General features: G+C 33.4%; 1 protein-coding gene across 18 annotated transcripts in view; it reads right to left on the reverse strand.

The window, feature by feature from the left end:
- The window catches only part of dlg1 (discs large 1), a 134,075-nt gene that overhangs the window by 65,922 nt on the left and 49,915 nt on the right, over nt 1-18,238 (reverse strand). For 17 of the 18 annotated variants that reach the window (XR_011396556.1, XM_070110166.1, XM_070110165.1 and 14 more), the window contains one exon: nt 17,566-17,682. The exons of the other annotated variant lie outside the window; for it this stretch is intronic. Coding sequence is in view for 16 of the 17 variants with exons in the window: in XM_070110166.1 (XP_069966267.1) it covers nt 17,566-17,682 (117 nt within the window). In the remaining variant the exon portion in view is untranslated. The remainder of the gene's footprint in view (nt 1-17,565; nt 17,683-18,238) is intronic. 18 annotated transcript variants of the gene reach the window in all.

Raw genomic sequence — 18,238 nt, forward strand, 5'->3', positions numbered from 1 at the left:
AATTGTGTGTAAACGCTCCACTATACAATAGGATTTATGCTCGAATATAATACCATTTGTAGTTTATATTTTTTTTGTTGCCAGCTAAAGTGCTTCGTTTTGTTATTGCATAGGAAAAGCCGCGGAAAAGGATAATAACGCATTAGCAGAGACTGTTGGCTTGCTTGCTTTGCTCTAACAAACATGAATGACTGCTGTACTATGTATAGTATATGTATGTACGTTGGCATGTATATAAATATGAATTTATGTCCCTTTGACGAATCGGTTACGAGTACACTGAAGCAGCAACTTATTGTAAACGCGTTTTGCAACATTTGTTGAACAGCTACGCAACTGTTAGAAAAATTGTAGTTTATTTTAAGCTGGTGAAGCTGAATTTTGAGTAATATAATAAATCAACCTATGTTTGTTTACATTTTCTCGTCACTTTTTGGTGGAAAAATTACTGAAAGAAAAATGGAACATTTTATTTGTTCTTTAATTCTGTCTAAATTTGGACAATATGCTTTGCGAAATTTCGTGAAGATATATTTTCAAATAAAAACGTTTTCTATACTTGATCTGGATTTTGATCGGTCAGTTTGTGTGACAGCTATATGCTATAGTGGTCCGATATCGGCGATTACCACAAATGTGAAGCTTCTTGGGAAGGAAAGAACGTGTGTAAATTTTTAGACCAATATCTCAAAAACTCAGGAACTAGTTCTCGTATATAGACAGACAGGCGGATATGTCCAATTCGACTCAGCTCGATTCACGCTGATCATTTACATATACATATATTTTAAAGAGTCTCTTATGTCCTCCTGTGTGTTACAAACTTCGAGGCAAACTGAATATTCAGGGTATAATATTTTAATAGTGCAATAACGCTATGAATAAAAGTGAGTCAGCTTTTAGCTCAGATAATTATATGCATTTCACAAATAATATCCAGTAAACCTCATACTGGAGCAACTGCAGTTCTAATTGAAGAAATCTTAATTTAAAAGTTTCCTTGTCAACTTTTAATATTAAACCTAATTTTAAACAAATTTTAAATTTAAACTTTAGGGTCATAAAAAATATTAACTTCTGCTACCTGATTTATAATATAGTAATCTGTTGTCGATAAAAATGTGCTGCATAAACTTCGCGGTTCTAATAATTTGTCCAACACTGTATATAGTTAAACAAGCACACGTAAGCACTTTCTATTAAAACCGCAATTTGCATTTAAAATTCATCATCCATAGTTTGCTTGAGTTGCTGTCGTCGACAATGCTCTGATGACATAGCTATACATAGAAAGGTTTTGATTGTAACTTCTGCTTATTGCGTTGCTTGGACAATTCTCTATTTCTTTGCTATCTGTTTTTCTTTCTTTTAACTATAATATTCTCGTATTTGCCTGTATTTGCAATTTCCTAAGGGTTAGAAGATGCGGTTATAATGAATAGTGAAATAGACTGTTTTTGGTATCGTCATCTTTTTCTCTAAGGTTGAACGATTTAAATGAGATCACTAAATAATTAGGCAGGTCGCAAATGTTCGTATTTATTGTTTTTTTTTAGTCGTATATTATATAATAAGATTATATGGTATACAAGTATTAAAATATCCAATAATTTACTTTTCCAAAAAGTTAAAAATTCTTGCCTTGTGTTATCTGAGCAGTAGTATTTGGGTTGAAAAGGCTTTGGCCTAATCGAGAGATTGCACCACGAACTAAAAATCATTCTCATATTATTAATCTTCAAAGAGCCGGTGGTTATTAAAATTCGCCGTAACCGCCCCAACTCATTTAATGCTCCCAGTTCAAGAGAACCAAAAGAGGCAATAACGTTGGAAAATATTGCGGAAATTCGTGAAATTTCGTTCAGTGGGGAAAAATTAAATTGATTGAGTTAGTCAACATCATTCAAGTCATCATCAAAGGAATGCGTAGGCCATACCATTTATAAAAATGATAACGCTATGAACTATTCCCCCACCCATCGCATTCGCCGGAAACGGTGCCAGCAATTATTTCATCTTTTCCAGCCAAAAATCCTGCCTTTTCGGTTAAGATGAAAACAATATTATTGAATATTTAAGCGAGCGTAAAGCAGATAAATACTCCACTATTATCGATTATTTTAAGGTTCATACAGCTGTTCACATGATCTTTGTTAGCCGGTTCAGATTCAATTTATGGAATAATGGTATGGTGGAATAATGTCATATGTATATCTTTTGTGATTTCAAAATTTTTATAATTTAATTGGGCATAAAAATAAGACAATTTTTAAGAACTGGGCTATGAAGATGAATGTGGAGTAAATTGTGTAAATGTGACAGTGTTCTTGAATGTGACTTACAAAAATTACTTTGGGAAGCTGTCGAAATGAATGAAAAGCATTAAGTTCCGCAAAAAAAGCAAGAAAACCAGTAGTTGCATATATGAAGTCGAAACGATATTTAATGAGTACATGAACAATGTACATGACAACATGTAGTGACATTGACCGAAAAAAACGCGCCCAGGAGGTATATCTTTAGCATATTTGTATATGTACATAGATGTGTATGTTGTTGTTGTTGTTGTAGCAGAAAAATTTTGCGAGTTGACAGTCCTTGGCGGGATAAAAATTTGGGTACGTTCCGGTTACATAGGCCCGACTGTCGTGGGAACGGCATAATATGCCGCCTACGTCTATGATAAATATGGTAAATTAGATTGGCCACAAGTAAACTATTCTTACGCACACTGTGACAGACATCGAGAAACGACATGAAATATCGAGTTTCATAAAACATTTGAAGATGTAGAATAGTTGTGTATTTTTTTAATTATTGTATAAAATATCAATATCAAATTTCATATTTTATATTGGGGATCAAGGTGGGGAAATTAAAGATGCGACCAATTACTCGAAAACCTACTATTATAACTGCATTTAGCACCACTCTCTGTTGCTTCAACTTTTGCATCGAAATTCTAGGAAGAAACCCTTTTCCACTTAAAAGGTAACGTTGATACAGGTATTCGAATCACATAACTGAAATCACCAAAATAAATTATCTTTGCAACACAACCTGACAATCAGAAATGCTTCTGTGAAAAGTAATCCATTTTTTTACCCTGATTTTTTTAAATTTTAATTTACCATTTTCATAATGAGTCTTGATGATAACTATCACTGATTTTATTTTAAGCATTGCAAACTTTTTTGCAGACATCAAAGAAAAAATGAAAGGACAGAAGTATAAATAATGAATATAAGTGTCAAAATGTCAAAAAAAACCTTTTGGAAAAAAAATTAATTATATATGTTTTACGGTACAAAGTGTATGTGTTTATGCACACTTTATTCGGTCCGCATTTTGCACATTGAAATTGCACACCGAACGTCAAAAGCAATTAATCAACATCAAATTATTCAATTGTACCACGATTGATTCGTTTATTTATAGATGTTATAGCATTCCGTTTTTTTAAATAATTTTTTGTTTATTTTTTTATACCTTCTTTGTTTGTGTCAATTAATTTTGATTGGTGTTATAGTTAAATTTTTTTATTTAAATAAAAATTGTTTTCGATTCAAGTCTTTATTATCTAATTATCTTCTTTGTTTGATTTAATTTTTTTTATGGTTATATTTAAAACTTGTTTCGCTATATTTTTAAATATTTTTTATTTTATTACATTTTTTTTCAATTCAAGCCTTTATCATCTACTTTTTGTTTCTTCTTTTTAATTTTTTTTCGTTATATAAAATATCATGCATTTCTCATAATATACCAGGGTCCGATCTGAGCAATAAGTTCTGCGATTGTAGCGTTGCTTGAAAATAGTTTTTTACAAAAAAAGTTTTCCATATAAGAAGCTGATTCTAATCGATTAGTTGTATGGAAGTTATATGCTATAGTGGTCCGATCTGAACAATTTGTTCGCAGATGGTACCGTTGCCTAAGACAGTACACAATGTCAAATTTTGTGAAGATAAGAAATAATTTTTTTTTATTAATTTTTTTTCACTTCATAATATACTTTTTTGTTTATTTTCTTGCACCTTTTTTTGTTTTAATTAATTTTTTTGTTGATATATTTAATATTTTTTTTGTATATTTTTGATTTTTTTTCCTTTGAACGCGGATTTCACGCGCTCAGCACATCGTTTAAGCATTTTATTTTCTGCTCCATGCTACACTATGAAATAAAATCGCCAAAATAAGACTACAATGCTATCAAGCGAAAATTACAAACAGTTGGATGCTGTTGGCACACTTCTTTGTATCACACACTCAGACGCTGAACATTTCACTTGTTTATTTCCCGCGCGTTGATACACAAAACGTTTTGTAGAATTTTAGCGAAAACCGTAAAAACACCACACTCACCCGCAGGGATGCAGAACTTATTCAAGCGAATGTTTGCACGCAAAATAAAAGAAATTCGGGTTGGAACCAATTTGAAAAGATGTACTAGGCGCTTATTTGAAGAGTTTGAATTTTTATTAATTACTCATACGCAGCGGTCGACAAACGTACAGTATGCTGAATGAAAAAAAAACGCAAAAGGCACGCATACACATGAATAGCGTCGCTATCCGCACCGCAAAAACACAGAACTCTTCGACATTCGCGCTGCTTTGCTATCACTGACAACGTTGGAGCAGCTCCACGACGCCTGAACCTGTCCGCTTTTGGCTTAACTGGCTGCTAACTTGTTCGCCTGCCTGGCTACCTATGTAAGCGAGCTGTCTGCTGCTTCGATGACTAGCTGTGTTGCTGGATGTGTTGGCGGCGCTCATCACATTTTGTTGCTGTCGCTTGGTAGCGCCGTAAATTTACCGTTCAGTACGCATGTCCCAGGGAACGCGTCGTTAAACGTCCGCCCTCTCCGCCGAAATCAGCAGCAAAACGACTTGCCTGAATTTAATGGTATTTTCATTTGATTTTAACCACCCTGTATGTGCTGTGGCTTACTCATATATACATGTTTATATGAATATATAGATATATATATACAAACACACTTACAGACATACATACAAAGACAAATACATACTGACATAGCTGCTTCATAGATTTCAGTGTTTTGCTTATTTTTTGTTTTGTTTAGCTTTATTATTTTTATCTATATATTTATATGTATAGTTGATATAGGGATATGTATGTATATATGGCGCCCAACCACTTTCAATAGCACAATACACAATGGAATTTAGTCAATAGCTAGGTATACCATTCGTTGTTTTATTTTTACGACTTGTTATCTTTGGTCGCCTTTCCTTTTTCACGTTTAGTGCTTCTACATATTTGTCGCTATTGCCACAGCTCCTCTTGTGGGTTGGTTGCTTTTTGCTTTCGCACAACTATGAACATCTTTAGTTTTCCTTTGTGTTTCTTATTTTTATTTTCACTTTTGCTTTACCTTCACCACTCAAAACCATTTGATTTGGTATCCTTCGAATATCTCAAGAATTTTATAGAGAGAACATAAATTGAAGAGGATATACCAATGTCGACATGCGATATCAAGAAATCGTACCATATACGACATTCATACATACATAAATTGCTACAATGGATGCTTGTCAAACGTCAAAATATTGTTTGTACTATAGAAATATGTGTGTATACATTAGGGTGGTTTTTTAAAATCAAATTACTTATTTTTCTAATCTCAAGTCCTCAATTTATAAAGTTTAAGGTAAATTTTCTTGTTGGAAAATAGAAAAAATTCTAACCCGGACCAAAATGACTCTTTGAGTTCAATAATATAATTGATTTTGATAAGAAGAAAAACCAATTGTTTTAATTTAATGAGTTTCCATAGAAAAATCCGAGCTTATTTTCCTTGAGACACACCCTAATTATCTCCAGTCGGGACAACAATTTTTATTATTTGTAAACTTTCAGAATGCACAGACGCTGATTTTGGGCACAAAAAAGTGATTTAACTTTTTCGCACCATTGTACGACACACCCAAATTACCCACAGCTGAGATAAAAAATTATTTGTACTGTTTCAGAACACACTGAACCCGGTTATAAAAAAGTGATTTTAGATTTATGAGTCGCCTTAGTGTATTTTCACATGCAGACGAAAAACACTGCTTTAGGGGGAATTAAATATGTGTTTCGGTATTTCCAAAGAAATGTGAACTCTGGCCTCGAACGAAGTACCCTAATTACCTCCAGTCGATGTTCAAACTTTATCTGTAGTATGTTCGAAAATAAAAACATTCAACTCCAATATTGAGTCCATACTTTTACACGACTATGAAACATGGTATCTCGCAGCCTCTGCATTTTCTGGCCCGTCACCGTGTCTAACACGATCTTATGGTCACACACAAGCCAAACATCACTGTGGACCGAAGTTATCAAAAGAAAAGAGGCTGGCTCGGACATGTTCTGTGACGAGATCCAGATTTAATAACGGTATCGAATGGAGCCCACAAGGTTCCAAGAAGTTGAGACATACAAATATCTAAGGTCCAAAAAACTTTGAGTAAAATCAAGAGGCTAGCACAAATCGAAATAAATGGGCGAGTCTTATTGTGACTCTTCCGGATTGTGAATGTAAAATAATAACTTCGGTTTTTGATACCTTTAAAGAAACCTGAACTTTGACCCCTTGTAGACATGTCTAGACTAAGTTTATATATAATATCTTCAACAACAGTATTATCAAAGGAGTTGAAATTTATAAAAACTGCTTTAAAAATACTCCCTTCCAAATTTAAGTGTCAACATAACATACATACCAACACAGATGCTCGTATATAATATGGATATGTGTATCACATTAATGCTGTGACGTTCACAAATCAAAGAAGTAATCAAATAAACAAGACATACGCCAACAGACTGACAGCCAGACAAGAGCATAACGGCATACCTGTACACATACATATATGCATATACATATGTAGATATGTTTGCATATAAAATCTCACACACCATTCATTATGTGAGGATAAATGCGCACTTACTTTCACCTAAGTATGTATGTGACTCCATCTTGTTGACTGTATTAATGTCTGAATGGCGAAGGCGAACATTTTGTTGTGACATTGCTCCACTCGCAATAACTCGGCCGCATCTTGCGGAATTTCACACAACGAGCTGTCAGGCAGAACACAGAGGCATATACATATATGTACATACATGCATACAAAGATATATATATATATATCTGTACACATACATATATTCGCTAACATCTGATTGGACAAGAAAAAACCTGTCGTTATGTATGTACAGTGGGTTAAATTGTGCTTTTAAATTCATATATATCTGGTCGACTCCGGAGGGATAATGGAATTTATGATAAACAAAATCACGTAAGAAATACGCTCGAGGTTTGACATTGCCCGTTGAAAAAACTCTCTTATAAAGGCATCCCACATTATACTAAGCGAAATATTTTAGTTTAATTTTATCGATATATCTCTCACCAATCGATATGTAAAGTAGAGAAGGATATAACAATAATTGGGCACACGAGGTTGGAAAACTTCTAAACCGATAACACGTTTTTGCCCCAAATTATACTGTAAAAAAGCAAATATATTCATTTGATTGCATTAAAGTCGAATATTATTATTCTAGAAAAATAAGGGCTAGGAAAAAAACAGAACCGATTGTATTACTTCTTGGTACCAGACCTTATTACCAAACAAGTAAGGAAGGGCAACTTGCACGGAACACAAGCCGAGGAAAACTTTAGGTATTGGCAAAGCTTTATATCAAACTAAGCAAAGTAGGGGATACACTATTATTTGAAAAAAATTCTTTCTGAATTTCTTTAAGATTTATTACATATTGGCCGACATATGCGGTATAAAGTGAACCGGAGGTTCGATACATGGGGGCTAAGGGAAGTGTTGACCTGCTTTTACCCATTTTTGGTACAAGTTATAGTGCGAATTCGACAATTTTCGCACGTAAAATGAAATACCTTAAAGGCACTATTTCTGGAAAGTTTTATTCTGATAACTTTATTGATGTTTGATTTGTAAACTGTAAAGTGAAAGAATCAGACGGAATTTAAGACATTTTTTCAGTGTCTAATAGGAATGTTTGGATAACCTTACACATCAAATTTGGTTGAAATCGGTCAAGTAGGTTCTGAGATATATGATTTCACTTAAAAGTGGGCAGTGCAAGGTATTAAAATGCCTTCTTCTCAGCAAGTTTTTTTAATATATCTTAAGCGGTTTGGAAGATATGTACAATAAACCATTTAGGAGGCGGAGCCACGCCCACTTAAACACGTTTTTAGCTCACAGGTGCCCCGTGCTACCCTCCCTTGGATGCCAAGGAATATATATACCAAGTTTCATCAAGATATCTTAATTTGTACTCAAGTTACAGCTTACACAGACGGACGGACAGACAGTCACTCGAATTTCAACTCGTCTCTTCATCCTGATCATTTATAAATATATATAACCCTATATCTAACTCGATTAGTTTTACAAACAACCGTTAGGTGAACAAAACTACTATAATCTGTAGCAACATGTTGAAAGAGTATAAAAAAGATGTCCAATTAATTTATTATTTCTCCACATTCGGAATTTGGGAACTTGAAAATTTATCCTATTTCGACAATTTTTAAAATAGAGTAGTGTTACACTTTACCACTATTTTCGCTAAGTTTTATTCCGATATCTTCATTGGTGCCTATATTCTATTTTAAAAAACGGAAAGTAGGTGTGGTTGTATTTCGATTACGCCTTCTGTGACATCAGGATATCACGATAATGTTATGTACCAAATTTGGTTCAAATTTGTCGAGTAGTTACTGAAATATGATATGTAATCTTAAAGTAGGCGGCGCCACGCTACTTATCACACATACAAATTCCCTTATAACCTTGTCATTCTATTTATGGTTATAACCGTTGGACGTTTTTCGTTAGAGAGTTAGCCATTTTCAAAAATACGGATATATGTTTGGTGGGCTCTGGACTAAATTTACATTTTGTTCCATGATATGAGTTCCATGAGTTGAAAAAAATTTCTTGAAGCTTTAAGTAATAACTTATTGCGTAACTGACCCCGGTAAAGTAAAATGGTTCACTTGCAACTCTGCAACACCTGAGCACTTTATCATTATTCACCACCCACTGTGCTATGCATAGCGTTGAGAGCATGATACATGTACCCAGCATTAGAGAGGGATTTTCATGTCCATAAATCTCAATATATTAAATTTTTAGTAGACATCTGTCAACGGTGATGAGTCATGACCTTTGAACGCTGTGCTAATCAAGGCTTCCGCTATCTTTACTTACCAACAGCTAAATTGAGGTATAACAAAAGGCTGAGCATGTCATTATTACACTTTTACTTGTTGTTGCGATACTTTGAAGTTTTTCTCTTTATCCAGGTTAAACTTTTTTATGGATACACACTCACTTTCGCCGTGACACGAATATTCCCACCTGTGTGCATTTGTTTTCTTTTCCGACTGTTTATCTTTTTGTTGTGGTTGTTTGTGTTTTTTTCCTGCCCTTGTAAGCGCATAACGGGAATTTGCTGTTATGTTCACCCATTTAGGTTACGTATACGACACGTATGTACCTCTATGCCCGAGTATACATACATATAATATATACATACTTATTGGCATGTACATATGTATGCATGCACGAGTGTTGTTAGGTCGGAGAGTTGCGAAAGGAAATGCTGAAATATGTTGCTCTCACGTGCAGAGTTAACTGCGTTATGCTACCTAATTTGTGTGCGTGAGTGTGTGTGCATTCGACTGAGCGAAGCTAATTATTCGTTTGAGATATTTTATTTTATAATGCCAATTGGATTTTATGTTTTAATTTGTATGATAACTGAGTAAAAAGGAATGGGTAAAGAAAATGCAATAATTTCTTATCGATTTCCAAGAAAGAATTGTAAATGAAAAACTTATTTTTTTATGTAATTTTCTAAAGAAACTGATTGTAAGTCATCGAAAAAGTATTACGTGAATATAGGAAAATACAAATTGTTCCCCTATGTTTCCGCCGATGACCGCCGGTCTGTCTGCCTGTGTTAGTTATTAACAATCTCGCTGAATAATATATTTTACCTTCCAACTTTACAGTGTGAAACCGGCAAATAACCATGCCGGTAATAGATTCATATATGGATCAGTCAGATGATGTGCCAACTCTCTTTTGGCAAAGCGCGAAAGCATTAACACTTTTACGCAGCACATAGCTGGCACGACTGGTCCATTTAAACTGCGCAAGCAAACCGAATCGATAAAATTTTTTTTTTTCTAGATTGGCACAACCATTTTTATATTCCTTTGATCTCCATATTTCAATTAGTAGTTAAATCGTTGAAAATGTTGGAGAAGTATTTTGGGCAGTCTACTTTATCAAGAACAACAATTTGCTACACAAGAATTTTAACGGCACGAAACATTTAGTGGAGATCGTGAAGTCATCGAAAATTTGTTTCATGTGAGTCGTCTATATATGTACCGCTGTTAATGACGTTAGGATCGAAAAAGTAAAATAAATAGTGCTTGAGTCAGCGTGTTGGCATCAGAAAGATAGCAGAGGATCTCAACATCTCTTATGGATCGACTCAACACATTTTTATTAATGTTTTGGGGATGAAGCGTGTCAACGCTAACCTAGTACCAAAAGACCTGAATCTTTTGCAAACACGACGTTGAGTTGAGGTACAAAAGAAATGAAGAAATGCTTGACAACGTAGCTGAAGATCCTGCATTTATCAAAGGCATCATTACTGGTGACGAGACGTCGCTTTACGAATATGACGTCGAAACTGTCCACCAATTTAGCAAAAAGCGCTTCAAAAATTAGTCGCAGCCGGTAAACCAAAATATGCTGAACTCATTTCAACTGGACCGATTTACCTGAAATTTTAGGAGAGTCTTCTTTATAGACTTGTCTATGTCTGAAACAGGCCAAATTCCCAAGTTTTACTATTTTTAAAAATTCGAAACAGACAAAAAAAAGTTGCACGAAAGTTTTTTTTTTTTTTGTTCAGGCAGTTGCCATTTCATGAAACAAATTTTTTCCAACTTTTCCGTGGTACCAGACATTGCGAGGTTATTCTACATTCATATGCACTGCAACTAGAGAGAAGAGGTTACGATGCAAAATTTAGTTCGTCTAATTGACACTAAAGAAAAGCTCAATTAACATTTGTTTGAAAAAAGTGTTGAATAAGAATTATATTTCAAATAATATATAAATTGGTTGCACCAATCTCAGGGGTGTTCATAAGACGCCGTTCTCGACTTCTCGTAAAGTCACTATTCACTCGTTGTAACGACTTTTACTGGTTAGTGACAAAAATATACTGTTGGCTATATTTGGATTTTTCAGAAGAGTCCTCCGGAAATAAAATAATAAATAAAATCTAACGTTATTATTTTCCCATTTACCCTATATTTTCTTTGTTTTGTTTTGTTCCGGCGGAAGGCCATAAGTTATCTAAGCCAATCATTATTATAAAATTGTAGATATGTATATACACTTTAGCAGTATTTGGATATATGAACTATATACATATGAAATACCACGATGTACATATGTGCGTACTTTATCATCATTCGCTTTCAGCTTGTTGGATAAGAAAATCAATTTCGAAAACTCAATATCCTGGTTAGGAATGTTGCTCTGCCAGTGCGACATAAGGGGTGCTCTTATTTGAAATATGGATTTTATTACCTTATATAAGTTGTTAAATTTTATAAAATGTTTTCTACGACTGGTACATTTGTGTAGCCAAACATAACTGTAACAACTGAAGTGGGGACTCAAAAACCACAAATAATACTCTGCGATACAAAGGTCCTGGGTATTGGACCATTCCAAATTTTTCATGACATTGAGTCTTAAGTATTATAATTTTTTTAATTTTCTATGTTAATTCAAAAAATTTAAATTAAGCTTTTTGAAATAGAGCATTATTGTTGTAAATTATGAATTTAATCTACCATTTTCTGTTATTTAGACGGTGCATCACATTATGTAGTCAAACTTATATAACAGTTGGTATAATTGTATGGGTTCAAAGTCGGATCTTCCAAAATATATTAGCTTTTATTTTATAAGCTTTACTGAAAAAGTTATACACCACCGAAATAAGAAAGAAATGGAAGATATCTATTTTTTTATTTTTTAGGAACTAGATACTAATTTTGCTAACAATTTTTTATAAGTTCAATTTCGAAATTCGAAGACAATTATTTTGATTTTGGAGGCGAACTTCTAGTAATGGAGAAATTACTTTTTGACTTATGACTCAACAACTCGAAAAAAATGGTACAGTATTTTTTATAAATTTGATTTAAATTGTAGGAGTCTGTGAGTCTCATGTGTGTATTTACTTGTGCAAATATGCATGTACATATATTTGTTCAATGAAAAATTCAATGTTCATTAAAAAAGTACGGTAAAATTTTTTGGAAAAAAGATTCGAAAAACTTAATTTAAAAGTATAAACTTGATGTCAAGAATATGTGTTTAATGTTATCAATTTAAATTTAAGAATACAAAAAATAGAACCTCCCTAATGTAGGCCCAAAAATTGAGCGCAACGAGCATACATACACATACTTTCCGAGTACACGGTAATTAAATTTCTAGCCGCACATCCTGATATTGCCTTATTATTGTATCAAGCAAATTGCTAAAGCAACAACAACTACATGTCTGTCAACAATATTGTCACTGCTGATTGTTGTAATGCAGCAAAGAAAATATTGAACGAAAACAAGCAAGAATGCCATAGTGTGGCGGAGTCATTGTGTCACGTGTTGGCACAATTCGCCAATGTTTGCCTTGTTGTGGTTGCCACAGGTTTAAAGCCCATACACGCTCACCACACCATACGCATAGAATCAATAGTAATTTCACCAAAATCCTGCTGGGAAATCGGCAAGCTGACGCCTGTAAAAATACCAATTTTCCAACTTGTGTATGTACTATGTGGGTGCATGGGAAATTGCTTGCCGCAAAGCAACATAACATACAAACGTTCGCCATGAAGGCTCTAGAAAATCAGGTGCAAGAATACGCTGGCTTTGTTTTCACTTTTTGCCAGCATTTTAATAACCGCAAAAGGTTTGTGTAGTTGTTCTTTTGGAACATTTCCGCACAGCATTCATTCATTCGTGCGCTTGTTCACTCATTCATCCAGTCAATCACTCATTTACCCACACATTACGTGAGTTGTTCAATCAGATAAGCACTCGTTCACGCATTCACTCAATTATTCGGGATTCGATTTCCGTGAAACTCTAACGGTTTTGTATATGTGTGTGTATTTCTACTCGAAACTCTATAAATATATTTGAAATTTCCGGCCGTTACTTGAAAATACATTCAACTGCCAACATACCCTGCTACCCCCGCTATTCTCTTTTCGTTTGTTGTGTAGCACTCAATTCTTGTATTCTTGTATTTCCGTTCAAATACTCCGACGCCAGTATTTACACAACTAAGGCTAAGAATACTGGTAAGCGTGATAGAAAAATTTACTAAATCTTAAATTCTGATCCGAGAAGAAAAGGACAAAGTGTACTTTTATTTTAAAAGAAATTAAAAATATTTTTTTGAGCCAAATTTCAGGAAAACTCTCTTAATTTCGATCATAATCTTACAAATTAACATACGAGTATTAGTCATGTTATACTTGTAGACGTAGAAAAGTTTAGATCTCACCGCGAAACTTGGAACCGCACAGTAAATATACGAATGTTGTATTGTTTCCCGACCGAAATAAAATTAAAAATTGTACGCACGGCGGCTTGAAATTTGTAGGGCTCTATATTTTTCTCATAAAGTTCAGACAAACAGCGAAAGATTTATTGCTTGTAGCATTATAATTATAGTAGGCCATATTCTATATTGTTGCTATCTCGACTAGAGTTTGAAAGAGAGGCTCCAATTCTACTTCGAACGGCACTTAGTAAATTCTTAAGTTTTTAACAACTTTGTTTCTGTCTTGGTCATTGAACAGCTAAATGAAATAAAAAGGCAAAGAAATGAATATAGCCATATAAAAAGGGAGATAACGAGTTGTGGTAAAGGATGAAAATCGGCGAAATCGGTAACGATATTTTTCGAAATAGGATAGAATCGTAAAATATAGCTAAGGAAGTTAAATTCAATGGAAATTATGGAAAAGGCTAATAAGGGCATTATACTAAAGAACACTCTTAATTTTCCTTATTCGTTCCATTTCTACCGCTTAATGAGATCATGACTTATTTGGCCAAGAAATAACGATATGGGTATTAGATGAAGACTTTTGGTCTGACAATGCTGCACTGTTAACTAGTATGTACCAAAAAAATGGGGTCTATAACAGGTAAGTGATAGGCATAGAGGTCATATCTATAAGATCGTGGATTCCCATATGAGATGTCGGTCGATCTGTTAAGCACCGACTGGTACAGGAAAGGAGTATATACATACAAGTAACATCATTCCCATTGATTTCAGGGATCATAATTCTAAGGCACGGATATCGTTCGGCATAGGTTTGGAATATTTAAAAATTATATTATTTCAATTAAAACAAAATACTAACGCCGGTAGTTCCAAAGTGTAAATGAATGGTACAATTCATTTTTATGGTCTCCGAAATCTCTCCAACAATCTCAACTAAAGTGAGTGATAGTTTTTGGAAAATATGTATTTTTGGCACACCTTTCTACTCACATAATAAACTTGATACGTGTTCTCTCAATTTTAACCGAATACTTATGTTATTACGTGATCACGGCTCAAAAAGAGCTTCGGTGGAGTCACAATTAGTTGCACAATTAGAGTTTATCCAATTATAGTCCATCTACATTGACTTTCTAGGGGTGATATCGCTTCTGCTAAGCTGGGCTGTTCGAAAGAGATTCTAAAAATATGTATAGCCCTCAAAACGTTGTGAATGCCGAAATTTGTATTTTGCTTTAAAACACGAGTGTCAGAGACACTTTCGCTTCATAATCGTACAAAGCGAACATATTTTTGCGGAGCTTATTTACGCATAATTATGCAAAGTATACGTGTACAAGGATATTCACTTAAACTAGCGCCACACCGCTGAGCTCGTAATAGCGTAGTGTGGGGCTTAATGGCTATCTAATGACTCAGTGCATACATAGGTAAATAAGAACAGTTATAATATAAATGTATATTAGGGTCACCCAAAAAACCTAACGAATTCATAGGTTAAAATGAAAATATATACAGAGAAAAAAATCTCTGCATTGAAAAATTCTTAGCTTAATTTTAACAAGGTTGTTAGCACTCACAGTTTCTCATATAAAAAAATATTTTTTCAAAAAATATAGAATAACTTTTGAACCGTTTAGGTTATTTTTGCATTACGTCTTTCTTGTACATTCTTGTAGAGCAGAAAATGTCCAAAAACTAAGACGATTCGTTCAAAAGATATAAGAGATCGCTGGAATTTGTGAGCAACTGAAGTTATCACCAGACTTTTTCAATATTTAGTCGGAACATTAATAATAAATGAAGAAGATAAATTTAAAAACTATTACAAGGTGCGTTCCAAAGTAAACAGTAAAAAAATAACAAAGTAAACTCTAGTGGCGCCATCTATATGTCGACTAGTGTGTTAGAATCTGCTATCCTTTATCGACTCCCAGTAAAAATTTCATGACATTTCATCTATTGAAAGTGAAGTTATTGCGTTTTAAGTGTCAGGATATTTTTGTCATCGGTGCGAAAATGAGCTTCGAACAAAGAGCCAACATTAAATTTTGTTTTAAAATTGGTAAAACTTTTACCGAAACGTTTCAATTGATGAAACAAGTTAATGGCGATAATTGCCTATCCCGTAGCAGAGTGCACGAGTGGTTTCAACGTTTTCAAAGTGGTCATGAGAACATAAATGAGAAATGAGCCGAAACCCAAAAAACTGCGCCTGGAGAAGTCAAAAGTGAAGACAATGCTGATTTGTTTTTATGATTCCAAGGTTACTGTCCACAAAGAATTTGTTTCACCTGCCAAAAAAGTTAATGCGGTATTCTACCTTTGAGTTTTGAAGCGTTTGGTGCGCCGTATTCGACGTGTTCGGCCTGAATATCGCGAAGATGGAAGTTGGCGTTTTTTGCACGATAATGCGCCGTCTCATCGATCGCCGCTTGTGGCCGATTATTTGACCAAAAATCACATTTTAACAATCAACCACTCTCCGTATTCACCTGATATGGCACCGTGCGACTTCTACGTTTTCGGAAAAATGTATTTGCCCATGAAAGGAAAGCGTTATGCAGATGTGGAGGCTTGCACCGGCATACTGGCGGACATACCGGGCAACGAGCTAAAACACTCGTTCGACATGCTTTTGGACCGTGCAAAAAGCTGTATTAAAGCAGAAGGAGACTATGTTGAATAATATTAATTGATATTGCCGATAAAACCATTTGTTCTGTCTTTTTTTTAAAAGTCCTGTTTACTTTGGAACGCACCTTGTATATTAAATTTTCGATTTGTTTTTCACTTTTAACAGCATTCAAATATACGAATTTTTGAATTGAAAAAAATCCCTGAGATAGATTTTTAGTAAAATTTTTCTTTCTAAAAGCATTCGAAATGTAAAAAATGTTATCCTAAACGGTTGCAAAGTTATGCTATTGTTAAAAAATAAGTTTTTTTACGTGTTATTTATATGGGAAAGTTTGAATGCTTACAGATCACAGACACCGTTTAAAATTATGCCAAAAATTTTTCTTTGCTGGGATATTTTTTTGCATATAGGTTCACTTTACCCCTTGAATACAATAGGTTCGATTTTGGATCACCCTAATGTATATACATATATACATGCACACGGATCGTGTTACTATCCAATAATATATATTTATGTAAATACTTTATTAATAAAAGTGCAAACATAACATTTATGAATGTATGTATGTATATAATTATATTTAAGTGTTTATGTGTGAGTGTTTGCGGCATTCGCTTTTAATTAAATTTCAAGCAAAACTCTAGAAGAAAAAGGAATTGCCATCCTTATGAAATTAGGCACAAGAAAACAATGATTGCGTGCTAGACGCACATAAAATATCTCTAAGATAATGGTATATATATTTGTATATATGTATATTGTATAAAATACTTGTACATAAAGACGAGTAACAACATAAAAAAGACATACATATTTATATATATAAATGTAAATATGTATGTGAAGTGTGACATATGGAGGCCATTCGTATTTTAAGGAGAAAAAGAGAGTTTAAAAAGTTTAAAATTACCCTTTTGAACTGACGAAAAGCATATTAAAAGCCAAGGCAATAAATATTTGTATATGTATGCATGTTCGTATATAAGAAATAAAATTTATTCACATAAATACCTAAGGTATTTATGCTATGTGAGAGAGTATATGAAAATATAGACATATATATATACAATATATTTATATATATGTATATATAGTGTATGTTGTTGTATATTCCGAGAAAAAGATAAACATTCCACTAAATCACAAACATATTGACAAGCAGGACATTCAATCGTACATAGACGAGTATACTAAGTAATTAGGCAGCGAAAAATCTCTTACCAACAGCAACTCATCCACACCAGTGTCATCGCCGAGCGGAATTATCGAATGTAATTGTTTGGGATCGGATATTGGTTCCGTGGCAAATGCATAATTTCGATTAAAATTTCTCATAAACTGTAATAAAAAGATTGAGTAAAGGAAGAAGTACAGAGAGAAAGAAAAGAAGAAAGTGGGAGAAATCAAATTGATGTACAGACATATAATTTTCTTTAGAGAAATTTTTTGTAATATACAAAATTAATCGATAAATAAATGTATCGACGATCAAATTAGGGGCATATGTAAGGATGCTTTTGTTTTTTACTTATTAACGGTGAAACTTAAAAGAATATATATATACTTTTTATGTATTTAACTGTGACTATAATTCATATAAGTATCGAGTAGGTTTTAAGATAGAATTATTCGATATCGATTATTTTCAGATTCAATATATGAGTACTTTTCTTGAAATTAAACAATTTGATACAGATTTCAAATGAAAAAATTTTTTTGAATAAAAATACACACATAAAATTTTTATAAGCTCAAATTAATATAAAATCTTAAAAGTTTGTGTAATTGGTTGTTTGCTTTTTAACCTATGTGTCCTTATTACTTCTAAGCATTATTAACTAAAGAATACTTTTTAGAATTTGTTTTGCATTGAATATCCAGTAATTAGATCAAT

This window comes from Bactrocera oleae, chromosome 5 (genome assembly GCF_042242935.1).
Source record: "Bactrocera oleae isolate idBacOlea1 chromosome 5, idBacOlea1, whole genome shotgun sequence".
NCBI classification, from domain to species: Eukaryota; Metazoa; Arthropoda; class Insecta; order Diptera; family Tephritidae; genus Bactrocera; species Bactrocera oleae.